The following is a 17,619-nucleotide window of genomic DNA, read 5'->3' on the forward strand; positions in this document are numbered from 1 at the left end:
TACACGAAACAATTGTTCCAAAAATACTCGGCCCGTTTGATGCGCGCGCGACACTCACGGCCACGAAAATGACATTATCGTAGTGTCATTCGGATGTCGAGTGACGTTATTTACGAAGCTCGTGCCACGTATACCTTTTTTTAATGACTCTGCTCATTCACTAAAGTAAATTACGCGATACAATTTATAAAAAAGTAAGATCAATCTAATACTTTAAAATGTATAATGATGTTAGCATCATTGTACAACGCATACCGCGCGGATATTGAGTGAACGTATATCCACACAGTGTATTGGCGGGAAAAAGCTCGTATGACGAAAATGTCATCATACAAACGTTTTCACTTTTCAGCATGCAAACCACCCAGGAACATTGTGTCGTCCATAACTGTCCAATAAAATGCAGTTCAAGGTGCGTCAATGCCCAAAGTATGACACACTCAAACGCCATTTTGGATTCTTTGTGTCAACTGTGGCTCCATCTGGGGGACGTCGACAGAGGCACTAATGCTTGTTTGCGGATAAAATGCGGATATCCGAGCTAACAGCAGAGGCGCGCGGATTTCGAAAGGTGACATTCCTATCCGCAAACCACCATGTAGCGCGGATATCCGCGCAGATCCGCCAGTATCCCCGCACCCCCGCACACCTCTATGACCATGTTCTCTCTTTCTCCCTTTGTTTTTACACTACAGACCTGCTACTGTAATTAAACGCGTTGAAGCTTCACCGTTTCATTGCTCTCGGGTTGCAAAACGGAAGATATACTGAAATAATTGGGAGTAGAGTTACACGTAAGATGAGTCAGCCTATTTGTGTGGCGACATGCTGCACGTGCCACAGGGTAGGACTGTGGATATTTTCGACTTCTTTTGACCTGCGCCGGAAATCTCCGACACACGGTGCTGGAAGCAACGTTTACCTCCCACACATTGCTACCGTCCTATCACACTAAACAACAAGAACAAAAATAAATGATGGAAGAGTGACGATGACATGGGATGTTTCCCCGTGTAGCCACGGGGCCCTACCACACTTCAAAGAGAATGAGGATATGAATATGAATAATGCAAAGATTGGCAGCATCCAGTGAGACAGCAGGAGAAGCGCGCGCATACTTATCGTGGCTGTGTGGATTTGTAACGGGTCCAATCGTAGTGTTCCGTATATGCGCGGCATGATGCGCACTACTGCAATTTTTAATACCGATTCACTGAATTGTAGCCCACAACAGTTCTCGCGAATGTTCCACTGACAACGTTTATCTTCACGTCCTTTGCACAACGACGCCAGTCCGCTTCGCTACGCGCACTATGTTTTTCACCGGGGCTGTTCCATGGCGTGGCAGGCGCGTGCACGTGCAGCATGGACTAAAACACCTATGCACGAGCTGCAACGACGTTTACTGCTTAGCGCCGAAGCAAGAAAGAGTTCGGTTTAATTTCGATTGTAGCTCCATAACGGGATGAAAGTTTTGAATTATGATAACATATCGTGTAACGTAATCTGAGGTGAACTTGTTTTTGCATTTGAGTGTCCCTTTAAACGTATTTTTTTCCCGTGGTAAAACGCGTGATAAGAGAAACCGTGGTGTGGATGGAAGGATGGAAGCAGGGGTTAGGCAACAGCAGTACACTCCCAATTCCTGCGAGACCTAAGCAGTACGCCAAGACCACTCAGAAGGCTGTCTGTTCTTCTTGGAGGCATTGGCCTTTGCGATTATGCATGCCATTCCTTTGATCTTTCGCCTGGTAGCTACTTACTGATGACTCGATGAGCGGCCGCCTACAATGGCAGTTCCGCCACTTAGACCACAGGGAAAACTGATCAATCCATCAACAGTACGCAGAGGGAAAGGTCTGAGTATGGGATTCGCGGATATCTTGAACAAGTTACTGTTACTGCAGAGTAAGAGTTTTGCGTTCGAAATGCTATGAGGATAAAAAAACATAAAAAAATAAAAAATAAATGCAGATACGCATTTAGAGCTTTAGGTGCGCGCTATCTCAAGTGCAATGTGAAATAATATACAGGGTGTTTGCTCTAACGTGTCCAGAAATTATATTTAAAGCCGTTAAAAGAAAAGCAAGTGGTACTTTCCTGCTACTTGAGTACGAAACAGGTATTGCTTGACTAGCAGCGCCTGTTTCTTAGTCAAGTAGCTGAAAAGTAGCGCTCGTTTGACTTTTATCGCTCGCTTTAAATAAAATTTCTGGACACGTTAAAGCAAACACCCTGTCTGGAAGTAGTGGTATACTTCATGTTGCGTGCTGGATATGTGAGGGACAAAATACTGCATAATAATAATAATAACAATACATATACATAAATAATAAATACATAAATACCGCACTATCTTTAGACACATTCGGCAGGATGCCCACGGTAAGGTGTTTCCTAGAGAGGGGTATACGATAGCGAGAATCTAGCCTCGTAATATTTACGTTACATTTATTTGGTAGCAGTAGCGCTATCGCCTTACTTTTTCAAATTTGTAGTGACGCTAGTACTGCGCTACTTTTTTGTGGAGTAGCGGGTAGCGGTAGTCCGTTACTTCATTTTGGTGGCGGGTACAACACTGCCATCAACCTACCTTTTTAAAATGCGGGCTGAAACCCCTTTTTCAAGGCAGTCATTTATGGTCCAGAATTTCACTTTACTTGATGGTACATGTTAAGTTAGAGGGCGCAAAGATCACCTTTGAGCGCCCTCTAGCTTGGATTGGATTGGATCGGATATGAAAGAAAAATATGGGGAGGTTAGTCCCGACCCACTCAGGTCTGGCTGCTCCAAAACGCCTATGTTCGTGGAACAACAGAGCCAGAAAAAAGAAAAACAAACAAACATGAAAGAGGCAGAGTGGGTGAAGCAGAAGAAAGCATAACGGAAAATGGGGAACAGGAAAGGCTACGTTAGGCACCGAGAAACACTCCCTGGTTCATAATGTCAGAGACCGTGCGAACTTGACATGTACCGTTACCAGTGATTGTAGCGTTCGCACAGAGTCGTGTCACAGAGTCATGTCGCCGTTATTAGGTGTGGTATCGCTTTAGCCAAACAGCCCAGTTGTGCGAAAGCGTTCACTATTCGTGAAGGCGCCCTCACCCAACAAATAAGACTGGGTATATTGCGGGACCAAGGACGCCACGTACGCACGATAATCGATTAGACGATTAGGCCACACTTTATGACGATACAAATTGGTGTAACCGATAAGCAAACTGTAACAACAAAAAAGACAGACGGTATTCTGTCGTGAATCTGACCTGGCTATAGACGAAGGGGATGCTGGTGAACACACACGCTAATCAATCATAATTCCTCAAAAGCCAGACACATTATAAAGGCTGGCATGAGAGCATGGGGCAAACGCTGTTAATACCCTCGAGTAACGTCGGATGAGTATGGCCAAACACTTGCTCGCCAAGAAGATGAGCACAAAAGTGAGGGCTAAGAGGAGGTATCGAGCGCCGCACCGAAAGAGTGGATGTTTGGACGGCGAGAAATCAATAGCTGGGAGCAATATGAACGGCAGCAACAATATCGAGATCCATGGATTGACTGGCGACGGTAGCAGGGTGAGAATTGCACGCAAGGATTCCAGTTGGCAGAACCACGCAAAGACCTATAGTAGCCACACATCAAAAGCCTATCAGCTCCCGTGGCATAGTGGTTAGGATGCTCGCTTTCCACGCCGAGGCTGCGAGATGACACGGGTTCGAATCCTGTCACCGGCTGTGGTCTCTGAGGTTTTCCCTGGGTTTTTCCGTAGACTTTCCAGACAAATGTTGGCACTATTGCGCCTGAAGTCGGCCCAGGACGCATGCTAACCCCCCTGTGCCCCACTCCTTTCTGCTGTCCTCTCTCTATCTGTCCACGTCATAGCCGCAGTTGCTTCGCGGCTCTAACACACACACACAAGAAAAGTCGAAAGACTCACGAGGCCAGAGTTTTTAGGTAGTTCTTTTTTTTTTTTACAGTCGTGTTTGTATAAAAAATCGTAAAACTCTGGAATGTAAGACTACACAGCAGGAGGAGCGGCGCAGGTTGACGTTTGTATACGTCATCAATGCTGCCCGCCCCATTTGCCGTTTTTCTATTTAAAATACTTCAATACTCGAGCTTGTACCCGCGCCCACATGATAGCACTCCGCAGCCATGATCCGTCGGAAGAAGGGATCATACCTGTTTCGGAGCCATGTATTTGCTATGGGAGAAACAATCCAATTTTTCTCGGCAAATAGATTACCGATTTCAACGAGACCGGTCTTATTTGATAGCTTTTGACAATATAAATAAATGCTATTTACCAAAATGCTTAATTTCTTATTGTTTTCCTAAAGACGTTACGAGTGCGGAAAAAGCTGTGAATCGTTCGTTCGTGCTGTTATCGTCCTAATTCAGCAAGTTCACGTCACCCGTTAGCACATTTAGTCGTAGCCGATGGAAAGTTGATTATAATTACCCTAGAAGGCTGCGGCGGTGCGGTTAACTTCCACTCGGGGCCAACACTTTACTGGAAAGAACGCCAATTACCGCCAGTGAATAATTTATCCTTGCGAAGTTGGCAACAGTGTGCCTTGGTTTTAGAAGCTCCCAGTATAGGCTTGTAACTTTGAAATTACAACGGCTATAGTGAACAATGTTTGTGTGGGTAGGAAGCATATGGATGCACATGCAACAGGATGATGTAAAATAATAAATATGCTTCATAAAAACAAAAAACAAAAAGAAAAGAAACGGATAAATTGGTGCAGGCGGTGATATAGTTTTGGGAAGAAATCTCCGGTATCGGAAACCGTTCCGTGTCCTGCTGACCCTTGTACTTCGTTACAAATTTTGTAATTCTGTTGCAGCTGTTCAGCCGGCTCGGTAACTCGGTAACCACCCCGAAACCGAATAAGGAAAACGAAAGAGAGAGAGGGAGAGAGAGAGAAAAGCAGCGTTCAAGCGTGATCCAGGTAAGCCATCCAAAGAATGAAGCTCCCTATAGCAAAGTGTCAAATTGGATAACTGGGATAAGCGGAGTACATACTTTCAACATCTTCATTGGCATACTGCAGTGATGCGATATGCCTATATAGTTGCTGACAAGGATAAGTTCCTTTTTTTTTTTTTTTTCGTGCATGCCCAGAACGGCCCCTCAAGTGTTTTTCTTTTCTTCTTTCTTTCTACCTATTTACAGAGTACCAGACGAACTGTCATTACGAAGAGTGCAAGGCTTTCGCGTGATTGCAGTAGAACTTGAAAACTTTTACCTACGATTTTTTGTTATTCGGTTTTTATGGTCTTTCCCGTGCTCTCCAATATGCTAAATTTCACCTGCCCGTCGCATGTGGTCGGAATTAATACGACTCGAATATCGCAAAAACGTAAATGAACATGAAATTGGCACGCAGTTTCGTTGAATGGATTTGCAGATGGCATTTTTCCTGCGTCGGTACGCAAGAAGCTGACACTGCTAAACTTCGAACACTTAGAAATCACCCGTTCTCGTTAAAATATTCTCATCAGTTGGAAAGCCCTAAAGGGGAGAGTTTTACACGTTGGTTTAGACGTTTACACGTTGGTTTACAGAAGAAGAAGGAGGTTTTACGTTGCAATACTAGCAGGTGGAAGTTTATTCGTAATACTTGAGAGGAATCAAGATTTTCATTCGAGATATGGAGGCTGAACTATATAAGCAGTGAGATTCGGCGTATCGAGCTGGCAGCATATTTGCGAGATTGAAGTCCGTATATAGTTGTTGTTGGATCCTGTTCATTTTGGTGCTAAAAATAGAATACTAAAATTTCAACCACCACTTACATGGAGGTATCCGCACAGTTCTGAAAGGGAGCTGGTGTTGTGCATGTATACCGTCTTTCGCGTATATACGGTACGCGTTGCGCGGGGACACTGGCTGGGGGGCTAGCATTACGCAACCGCGCTTGGTTTCTTGTAGTCTACAGCTTAAAGTAACTTTCGTGTCCCTCAGCAACGGTCGTTCTTTCATTTAAATCAGCGTGACACGCGGGCAACTATTTTCTCTGCCGTACCCCCTATGTATATCCCTGCCTGCAGCAAACGAGGTCCGGAGACACAGTCCGTATGGGCCTCATGGGGCCCATCATTGGGCGAAATGGATTTTCCTTATGAGCGGCATGGGACGTTCACGTTTTACTTGTCCGCCTGCGTACAGCTCTTATTTCATCGTCCCTAAAAAAAGAAAATAACAAGGGGAGGGCGACATGTTTTAACACGTGTGAACCAGCTTTTCTTTCTTTCTTTTTTTAAAATCTATCCCGGTGGTGTCAACTAGCGTCCACTCTGAAGTTCTTTTTGCTTACGAAGTTCTCGATGCCCACTTTTGATCTTTACATTTCCAATACAGGGTTGCTCGGTGGCACTACATCTTCGATGTACGGGGACGATCAGATTACGTGGAATTTAAAGCTCGATAGGCATCACTAGGCGTTCCAGTTTTTCGGTTCAGTCTCGCGGAAGTGAAGAAGCCACCGTTCTTCTCTGCTTACTTCCAAATGGAACATGCACAACGCCATGCACACATGCGTGCCTATACTACTTGGTCTCGTAGCATTGTCAGCTCTATTATGACCATTCTTCGGCTGCCGTCTTGGAAATTTGCTTGTAAATATGTACTTCTGTTGTTCGACCGTCGGTAAACATTCCTCCAATCGTCAATGTGTGTGCAAAAGTACTCTTAAAACAAAAATGAAGGGAGAATGTCGAAATTGGCTCGCCGATGTCGGCCCCCCGCGCGTAGACATTGTCACGAACAGAACTTCGGGTGTTTACTACTGTGTAGTGTTTTTTATTTTACAGCACTAAGGAATTTGTCGGCGTCTCCACCGCATGCTGCCGATATTTTATACGGTGCAGTTGTTTCTTTGAAATATGTCTTACCAACGTATACAACACAACGCTCCCCCTGTTCGGAACGTCCACAAAGTATAATCTTCAACCCAGTGAATGATCTAGAGTGAAAAACAATCCGCTCTACAACAACGAAACGCGCTCAGCACCCGCTATAGTCGAAAGCGATTTCGGAATAAAGCGTGATGACCATTCCGTACCTGATTTCATACCACAATAACGGTATATATACGGCAACCAACTGTGCATGCATGGAACAACGCCGTCGTCGTTTTTCAATAAGAAAGCGCATCCTTGTACACACCGCCGCGATGTATGCAGTAGTAGGATCGCTGAAATTGCTCGTATAGATATATCAAAACTTCACCCCAGATCGCAATATACAGGAACCACTTGAACGGCAGAACTCGCGAAAAAGTAGCGGGGGAGTTGAACGTTATTCGCATTCCATGACGTTCGCCTGGGAGTTTTTGCGGGATGGGTTGACTGGGCCAGTTTCTCTTCAATCCTTCAAGCTGTCACTCGAAAGTGTTTACTCTTTCAACTTTTCTCGCCCTGTGGGGGAGGAAGAAACCAACACCAAACGCAACTCAATACTTCTCTATTTCTTTATCGACAGACATACTTGCGTTTTTTCGTGCGCTTCTGTGTGTGTGTGAAGTATAGATGACTCGTCACGAGAAGCGAAGTATATAGCTTGCGTTTGCTGTCAATAAGATACTGAAAGGCCGAAGTACGTGTCAGTGTGCATACATTACTATGACGTTTAACGTCGAGCTCAGGATGAACTGCGTTGGTTGATATTAGCGAGTTGTATAGTGCGTCGGAAAAATTCTACGAAAGCCATACGATAAGAAAAATGATCAAATTAAAGCTTAGCAATGTGATGGCACTGGCTCCAAAGAAAGAGAGAGGGGGGAGGGTTATTTAGAAAAAAAAGGAAAGGTTAGCCAGTAAAAGAGCCGGCTTGAGCCAGACAAAGAGAGTGATTGGCGTATCATGTTCCCGGAACTGTTATCGTGGACACCTTCCGATGTACTAAAACTCCCTATACTGCATTATTGCTATCTTATTATAGAATGCCGGTATATTGCACTCAAATGCGCCTTGAAACGTTTGCGTTCAATACTTGCGACATAGAACTATACGTCCGGCGCAAAGAACCCTGTGTGGTCGAAATTATCGGCTGTCCTGTCCAGCATATACAGGTCGTCAAACAAGCATGCGCAAACTCATCGGACGTGTGAATCTGTTCCAACTTACTTACAGGTACTAGAGAAGAAAATCCAATTTTCGTGTACGTGCATTTTCATGGCCAGTACCTCGCTCATAACCGGAGCCACAGCCAAGGTCGTGCTGAGCACTCGGAGGTGGTGGGTTCGAATCCTATACCACCGACTGTGCTGTCTGAGGTTTTCCCTTGATTTTCCGGCAGACTTTTCAGACGAATGTCGGCACAGTTCCCTATCAAGTCTGCCCAGGACGCATACTAACCCCGTATCCCCCACTCATTCCTGCTGTCCTCTCTCGGTCTGTCGACATCTGTACGCCGCTCATATAGCCACAGTTGCTTCGCGGCGGTACCACGGAATAAAAAAAAAAGAACGGAGCCACTTTGGATTTGACAGTATTTCCTGCGCGTGCCTTTAGGGAGGCAACTTTAACGAAGCACCGTGCTCCTGGCAATAGTTTCGATCCAGACTAAAATAAAGAGAAGCACTAGGATAGGATCTATGCCACAAGGTCGATTGCTTTTAAACCATTGATTTTGCTTCGATGCATTTTGTCACGCAAAGTCACACGAGGTGAAGCAGTTTTACAAAAAAGACACCTATGTATAGGTGTGTAGGTGTCGTAGGTGTAATTAAAAAAAAGAAAGAAAAAATCATACTTCGAAGCTTTCGTCTGCTTTGTTATCTTTGTTAACGAAGCAGACGAAAGCTTTGAAGGATGATTATTCTTTTTAATTTACTTATCAACTAATCTTATCAACTTTGAATGATGGCCCCATCCTCGTGTTGTCCGCTGCTCGCGGAAGATCGGTTACAGGATGGACCAAGATGTGTAGATAGATGTAAAAGAAAGAAAAAAGAATACGGAGATGGTAGTTCCAAAAATGCATACGCATAAAATTTCCTGATTACGGTTTGTGCAACACAACGAATAACGTTAAAGTACAAAGCGTATCCAAAGGCGTACACACGAAAACAAAGCGCAGAAATTCATACTGCGAACGCAGACGAACGCTTGGAATTTCCCCTTGTTCCGCAACAAAGTCAACGCACAGAGGTAGGCAAATTTTTCGTTGCTGCCAGCGAGTGGAGCAAAAAGATGGTCCAGTGAAGGGAGACCTGGAAAATAACTTCCCTTCTGTGTTTGGACCCGGAGGAATTTCGCTCTTTATTATCTGCGCGCGCCTTGGTTCAGTTCAACGCCGGCTATATTGCGGCCGGTGCCGTTCTGCTGAAGAGATTCACAAGGGAAGGAGAGGCGACACTTCTTTCTGTTTGTTTACAAACTGGTCTCCTCCCTCTTTGTCCCTTGTAGGCGGTCTGGACTTTCGCTTTCCCCACTGGAATGCGGACCGGATTGATTTCGCGCACCGCGCTGCTTCGTGTTTTTTTTTCTTTTGCTCTCTCGTGTGTAACTTTGTAACTCCTTGTAGGAGAGCCTAGGCAGGTTTCTATTTCAAGTACTTCTGGCCCAGGAATGAGTGAAGTTGTTTCTTCCAGCGAGCGATAACGTGAGAGTAGTGAGGTCCTGAGTCGTGCTCGTATGTGGATGTTTCGTTTCTTTTAATGCCAGAGGGCCAAGACAGATTACTATGGGAAAGGCGGGGGGGGGGGGGGGGGGGGCAAACACGCTCTGCGCCAACCATTATGCCGATTGATACAGTTATCGCTTCTGATTTGAGGAGAGAGACGGGGCAGTATACGCCTTTTTATGGCAATTCAAATTGCCACAAAGAGGCGTGCGCCTCTCATTTTCAACAAGGTGGGAAAGTGAAAGATATCATTCTGCATGGTGGCTGGTTCCGAGCGTCTTTAGTCGCGGAAGGACCGGAAGTATTCGTGGCACCGGAAGTCGTGACGGGGGCTTGTTTATCTTTACCCGAGAATGGCATGTATATTTCTTAAATGTAATTTATTTAACAAGTTGTTCATCGACTACAGGAAATACGTAAACTCTCCAGTCTCAATTCTTTCCGTAAAACTGCGAAACAATCAAAAGCTTTACTTTTAAACTCGTAATGCTGCTGCTGAAACTCTTTCAGTCCAGAGCAATGTAAACAAACAAACAAGAAGACACCCACCCACAGGCTAATCAGGCTTTCGGCGGACTCCGGAGGCGCTAATTTTAAGAAGATACAAACAAACGTGGTTGGTGGCTTCGAGAGATTCGATTCACCGTTTTGGTCGCCAGGACTCGGATTCCCGAATTTCGAATCCTTGCCTACACTCTTGCCACATCATCATCATCCATTCATCTATGTTGTTGTTGTTGTCTACACTCTTAGAAATGAGGCGGGGGGGGGGGGTCGAACTTTGCCGTTGTTGCGGCCGCCTCTTAGAAATGAACTTCACCGCAGAGCACGCTCCTATAGTCAGCCATAATCCCGAATGATATCGTAATCTGCCCTGATTTGCTGAAAACGGGAGGCGTATGCCTTTTTTGTGACAATTATGAACAGCATGTGTCACAAAAAGGCGTACGCCTCCCGTTTTCAACAAATCAGGGCGGATAACGATTTCATACGAGATTATGGTTGGCTAGGAGCGTGCTATGCGGTGAAGTTCATTTCTAAGAGTGTAGGACTCGAGTATTCGGGAATCGTAGTGCCCAAAACAGCGAATCTTTCGAATCTAGAATTCGAGGATTCGGGGCCCATCCCTAACCTTATCTAATCAACACACATGCTACACTCTAAAAACAGAACTTCACTGCAAAGCACGCTGTGCACCAACCATTGCCACGAATGATAGGGCTATCGCTCCTGATTCGGGGAGAGAGGAGGGCGTACGCCTTTTTGTGGCAACTATCATATATCCAAATTGCCACAAAAAGGCGTACGCCCACCACTTTCCTCGAACCAGAAGCGATAACCCTATCATTCGTGGCAATGGTTGGCGCAAAGCGTGCTATGCGGTGAAGTCCTGTTTTTAAGAGTGTAGCGGCAGGCGTGTGACCTATATGAGTCTGGCGTTATGACTTATATGACTCAGACCAGATTCTTATCTGTGATAGCGAATTGCTGCGATGTGAACCGACAGGAGAGTGGTCTTACCGAGTAGGGGCGACATGGACCAGTACCCGTCCTTGATTTCCAAGAAGTCTGTCTCGCATTTGTCCGACTCGAAGATGTCTAGGTGGGTGATATTCAGCAGGATGCGCTCTCCGTGTGTAGCCGTCACCCGCCACTCGCAGTGCTCTCCTTCGGGATGCACGCTGTTGGGCACCTCCGGAGACCTCACCTCCCCGCTCGGATCTTGCAGTGTACGACCGCACTCTGTGGAAGAGAAAGGAATTCTTGTAGTGAGATGGTGCGCAAGGCTGGACACCTCAGCAGGCCATATAGGATAGCGGTTGCGCTAGACACGTAAGCACAATATAAACAAACTACCGCCAGGTGCTAGTTTTTTTTTTTTTTCTTTTGGCATGTGCTAACGTTTATTTTGTTACAAGAAAATATAACGTTAATTCAATGAGCTGCGTTATCATGACGAGCTTCGTCAGGTCATCAATTCTGCTTCCGTAGTCCGCTTGGGGTCTAAACAGCAGTTGCTATTGTATTTGTGCATTTTGGTTCCTGATACTGACTAAATTTCAAGATTCGTTTATCAACACTACGTTTTCTAGGCCTTCCCATCTTAGTGTTGGTACAGCAACAGAGATTGAAGACACCGCCAAATCCACTCGACAACAATGTTCTGCATAGAAATCTACAGAATGTGCACGTGTACCGGCACGTGCACGGTAGACTTTCCAGATAAATGTCGGCATAGTTCCCCTTGAAGTCGGCCCAGGACGCACACTAACCCCCCTGTCCCCCACTCCTTCCTGTTGTCCTCTCTCCATCTGTGCACGTCAGTACGCCACTCATAACCACAGTTGCTTCACGGCGTTAACACGGAATTGAAACAAAAAAGAAAGAAATTGAGAACGGTTTGCGAAGATAGATAAAACTATTATCTAACCGCAGGATTATAGCCAAGTATTTTATGTTACTGTCCGCACAGGCTTCCCTTCGCACCGCAGCGGCACTTATTGAGAAGCACTGGATTGGATTGGATTGGATTGGAAAGGAAAATATGGAGAGGTTAGTCCCGACCCAGTCAGAACTGGCTACTCCAAAACGCGTTTGTGGGTGAAAAAAACAACAAAAAAACACTGGCATGACCTTGCATTCCACCAATTTCGCTAGCATCGTGATCCTACAACGGATCATAGCAGATTATACGAACCACCTGCTGCCAGTGCGTGCACCAGACGTTTCTTACACACTCGGCAACAGGTCGCCAGGCAATTTCTTTTCTCTTCTCGTGAGGCGCACTCATGCAGTCGAACTTTTCCTCTGCGGTCACGTTACGATGTGTTTGTGTTCGATTCTCCGTCTCTCCTACGCTCAACACACATCGGTTGTGGAAGACGGAACAAAGCATCGCGGTTGATGTTGACTCGTTCCTTCAGCGAGACGCCCCCCCATCCTTCTGTTATTTTTGAAGTTTCCTCCAGTCTGAAACGTGTCTTGCATTCGGTCGGAATCCATTCTAGTCGTCCGCGCAAAGGCATTGCGAACAATCCCAAGAAATGCGATTACGTTGGATGTGCAGCTTTTCGAACGGCAGCAGAACGCAAAACGCCTCGGGCGCGCCGCTTGCGGTCTACGCGAAAGAAGGGTAGAAAAACAAAACAGATTGTTTGCAGCACGTTTGTCGCATAGTGGTTTTTGAGAGTATATGTGTGGCTGTACGGAAAATCAAATTTCGGCGTCGAACGCGCGCAGTCAACGAAAACCATGCGTTCTTTATCATTTCTTCCCGTGTCGCTTGCGTTCTCCGCGCGAGCGTTATATTCAATAACGTAACATCATGCCTTTCCGGGTGTAAATGATTCTGTGGCTCACAAACCAAAACGCCAATGATATAGGATGTCTTGCGTGTCCGAGCTCAATTGCACGTCCTGCTATCTCTCTCACCCTTCCCACTTGTTCCCCTATCAATGCGAAACGTGTAACTGTTGGGCGAGTTTCCTTATCTTCTCACTTATTCGACGCTATACAACATTCTGCGCAATGTCAGCGTTGCATTAACTGCGACACACCGGCACACTATACACACTGCAGTGCACGAAAGCGAACAGCGGAATTCACCGCTGGACCGAGCATGTTTGTGATTTTAGATAGCGACGACGGAGTGCACTGCGATAACCACCAAAGCACACGAGGACAGAAAGTGGCAACCAGTAAATAACACGATACTTGTAGTCGTGTTCAACTTAGGAAGGAAAAGAAATCTAGTCCGTCAGCTCTGAAAATATTACTGCGCCACAGATAGGATGGCTGGGCACAGAGACGTCACTCTCCCTCCTCCGCAAGATAATGTAATCCATCACACTCACTCTGCTTCCGTATTGGCTATTAAGACTGGCCGCATGACACTACGCGAGTCCTCCCCCATGGTGGAGCTGCAGTATTTCGCCTGGCGCGCTGTTTTGTCTCCTCATCTCCAACGGTGTATGTAGATGATGGACTAGATTTTTATAGCACTCTAGTTGTAGTGTTTAGTTCAGCGGTACATTTACAACGTTGTAGACTAGCAATGGTTACCATATAAGCTTATTGCCTCTCACTTACTTTGCGTTCCTTTAAAGATCGAGAGAAAAGGAAGCATGTGTTTGGTGCAATTTCTTTCGCTTTTACACCGTAAGAAAAAAGGTATAAAAATGAGGAGTAAATTGCAACTGCTGCTCCCCACACTCTTAGAAATGAGGTGGTGGTGACGAAATGAACTTGGTCACATAGCGCGCCTATGGCCCACAGTCATCCCGAGTGACGTTGTTTTTTCCCCTGATTTGCTGAATACGGGGGAGGGGGGTGTAAAAATGGCGTACGCCCCCCCCCCCCCCGTTTACGTGAAATCAAGGGAGAGAACGTTGTCATTCGAGATGACTGTTGGCTACACTCTTAAAAATGAACTTCACCGCATAGCACGCTGCTAGCCAACCATAATCTCTTATGATATCGTTATCTGACCTGAGTTGTTGAAAACGGGAGGCCTACGCCTTTTTGTGTCACTTATGCTGGTCATAATTGTCACAGAAAAGGCGTACGCCTCCCGTTTTCAACAAATTAGGGCAGACAACGATATCATTCGCTATTATGGTTGGCTAAGGGCATGCAATGCGGTGAAGTTCATTTTTAAGAGTGTAGGAGCGTGCCATGTAGTGAAGCTCCGTTTTTAGAGTCCCTGAGTATTTTAGTGCCTGTGCTGCACTGACTGTTCTTCTTTCTTTCTTATCCTTTATTTAGTTTTATTTTCTAATGTTAATTTTGAGTTTTTTTTGTAATAGCAAGCCGGCATTAGCCTGACTGACATCTCCTCTTTTCTTTCTTTTCTTTTCTTTCCATTAAACATATCCCCCCCCCCCCCGACCCCGAAATTTACCCCTCCCCCCCACTGCAAGCGGTCGTTAGACTTCGCATAAACTTTCATGCAGTTAGTGCTCAAACGGACTAAGAAATGACGCTTTCTTTTTCCTTTCATTCTTTCGAGTGTGGAAGCAGAAACGCCATGGATAACCGCTCGATGTGACAACGAGGAGCCAGGGCTACATGCGCTGTCATCCCGCTGTTACAAGTGTATCATCTCACCCGGATACAAGCGCAAAAGAAAACGCGAAAAGCAGTGGCTCCATCGAGGCCATCTTGTAACGGGGGCGTAACGAAGGTCCCTCAACGATGGTTCTATTCCATTCGATGGGGGCCCAAAGCAGCAACAGCTAATCAGGATCGCTCGCTCGATTGACTGGCACTCACCCAAACGAAATGAATACTCCAAGGAGCGGTCAATTAAGAAGGGAGAGCTACCCGGGGGACCGTAAAGACCACTAATGAGAAACGATGACACACCAACATGAAAAATGCCTCCTTTGTAGCATCCAGAAACAACCCAGAAAAGGTACGGCGGAAGAACTTCTCCGGGGGGCACACGCTGGCATACGTCCCTTTTCATCAGTTTGCCCCTATATAAACGACCGTGAAAGGGAAGAAGAAGCAGAGATAAAGGCTGATAAGACGTGCTCCTTCTAAAAGGAACCAAGTTCGCTCGGATCTATATAGGGGTCTGCATTACTTCCGTTTGATGGGCTCCATTCTTAAAAGATGAGCGATTTCTTTTCTCTCCACCGCGATTTGCCATTCGTTTCTCTTCTTATTATATGCTCCTGCGAGAGCAATATGTTCGCTTTTCAAATCTCTTTGGCTGGTCTGGTGTTTCCCATCCAACGACGAGAAGGAAGGACGACGAGGTTCCTGTTGCTCGGCGATCTTGCCGAACTGCAGACAGTTCAGTATTATACTGCCACTATAATGGCTAGCCTCCCTGTTGCCGCGTTATTTGTCCTTATATTTTTTTAAAGGAGCACTAAAAGTGCAAAAATATCTCCTCGCGGAATCAAATACGTCGTTACTTTGGCACCAACTTAAAAGGAACGAGATTCACCCATTCAGTCGTTCGTGATTTATGAAGAAATTTCGCGCTTTAATGCTCCTGTAACCGCTATCGGCTTTCAGATTTATCGGTGATTCAGAAAAACTGATGTCACCCATAGATAATGCCACTTTACGTACACTCTTAAAAATGAACTTCACCACATAGCACGCTCCTAGCCAACCATCATCCCGAATGACAACGTTCTCGCCCTAGATTTGTTGAAAACGTGAGGCGGAGCCTATTTTGTGCCATTATGCTAGGAGCGTGCTATGTGGTGAAATTCATTTCTAAGAGTGCACTCTTAAAAATGAACTTCACCGCATAGCAGGCTCCTATAGCCAACCATCATCTCGAATGATATCGTTATCTGCCTGGTTTGTTGAAAACGGGAGGCGTATGCCGTTTTTGTGACACTTACGCTGTTCATAATTGTCACAAAAAAGGCATACGCCTCCCGTATTCAACAAGCGCACATAACGATATCATTCGAGATGATGGTTTGCTATGATTGTGCTATGCGGTGAAGTTCATTTCTAAGAGTGTACACTGTTAAAACAGAACTTCACCACATAGCACGCTCCTAGCCAACCATCATACCGAATGCGATATCATTTTCTGTCATGATTTGTTCAAAACAGGGGGGAGGCGCCTATCTGGGACAAGATAATCTGTCCCAGATAGGCGCCCCCTCCCATTTTCAACAAATCAATGCACAGAATTATATCATTCGGAATGATGGTTGGCTAGGAGCGTGCTATGTGGTGAAGTTCTCTTTTAACAGTGTATGCTAAAAGAATCTCTGTACCGCCTATTTGATCACGTCGAACAGCGAACAGTACCAGCATACGCAATGTCTGTCGTCCAACGGACGATGCGACACATGTTCATTGCAGTTCGGAATATAATGCGCCAGATACTTTCGCGGAAGTTTGTTCTCCACTCGCGAGCTTTCAAACCCTGCAGCCTCTCGAAGGTAGAAGCCTCTCAGAGAAACGCGATGTACAAACAAGGCAAGTGCGTTGGCGTGGAAGCCCCTCGCTGCAACGTGGGTAGCGCCCGTCTGTTGGTCATCATTATCATCATCATAAGGCCCGTGAATGTAGGCGTCGTTGAAGCAGAAACAGGCGCGGTGGCTTCTTCCGAGACGTGAACAAAAGCATGAAGAAGAAAGCGAGCGAGTTTTTCTGTGACTGTAAGGGGCTGATGCGCCGGAGAAGACAAATCTGCCGCCCACGCGCTCGCTCGAACACTGCTCGTATATGTACTATAGCGCTGTCGTAAAAAGCTGCGCGTTGCTTGGTCTCGGTTCAATGCTCTACCGACATTTATTTTATTTTATTTATATTTTTTGCCGTTTTTCGCGAAAGACATTCCGGACGGGGAAACCGCAAAATGCTTCACGGTAGCCACCTCTGTGAAATAACGTCGTTTTCGTACGTAGCACAATAAAAAAAATTATTGAGAAACAGGAAATTAATTCAATCAAAGGACTCCATTGTCGTTTCGGATGACTCCTGTGCACGGAGAAGCTGATGAGTTTAAAGGCGTTGTCGTACATTGCGCGGACGACGTCAATCTAAGATCGTTATGACTTTTCCGGGTTAAAGGTCCTCCCCGGATACGGCGGGGAATCGGGTTGGTATGTTTAATCTGTAATTCGGGTTGAAATCGGGAGCGGTTGGAATATTCGAGTGTTTTTTTTTTGTTGTTTTTTTTGTCTGTCCAGCAAGCGGCCTATTATAAAGGGTACGAGGTAATATTGTACGAGGGTACATACATTGCTAAAAGAAAAACAACAATCATTTTTATAAGGGATCTCCTCTATAGTGCCCCGATTGAGCGGCTCTATAGCGTGAGCAAAGATGTTTTCGCAATTAAACGAGGCAAAACTCAGTGATGTAAACTTCGAACACCAGTTGCTGCTCAAGTGGAATATGTATAAATAGCACATTGTTCATAACTTCCATGTTTGCAATAAAGCCTGTTGATGTCATGTCTTTGTTTGGAAAATTCGTAACTGATAACAGTAACA

General features: G+C 45.6%; 1 protein-coding gene across 1 annotated transcript in view; it reads right to left on the reverse strand.

Annotated features, from left to right (window-relative positions):
• The window catches only part of LOC135368504 (protein tolkin-like), a 159,576-nt gene that overhangs the window by 19,635 nt on the left and 122,322 nt on the right, over positions 1-17,619 (reverse strand). The window contains exon 6 of the mRNA XM_064601846.1: positions 11,162-11,383. Coding sequence (XP_064457916.1) covers positions 11,162-11,383 — 222 coding nt within the window. The remainder of the gene's footprint in view (positions 1-11,161; positions 11,384-17,619) is intronic.

The sequence above is a fragment of the Ornithodoros turicata genome, chromosome 9 (genome assembly GCF_037126465.1).
Source record: "Ornithodoros turicata isolate Travis chromosome 9, ASM3712646v1, whole genome shotgun sequence".
NCBI lineage: Eukaryota > Metazoa > Arthropoda > Arachnida > Ixodida > Argasidae > Ornithodoros > Ornithodoros turicata.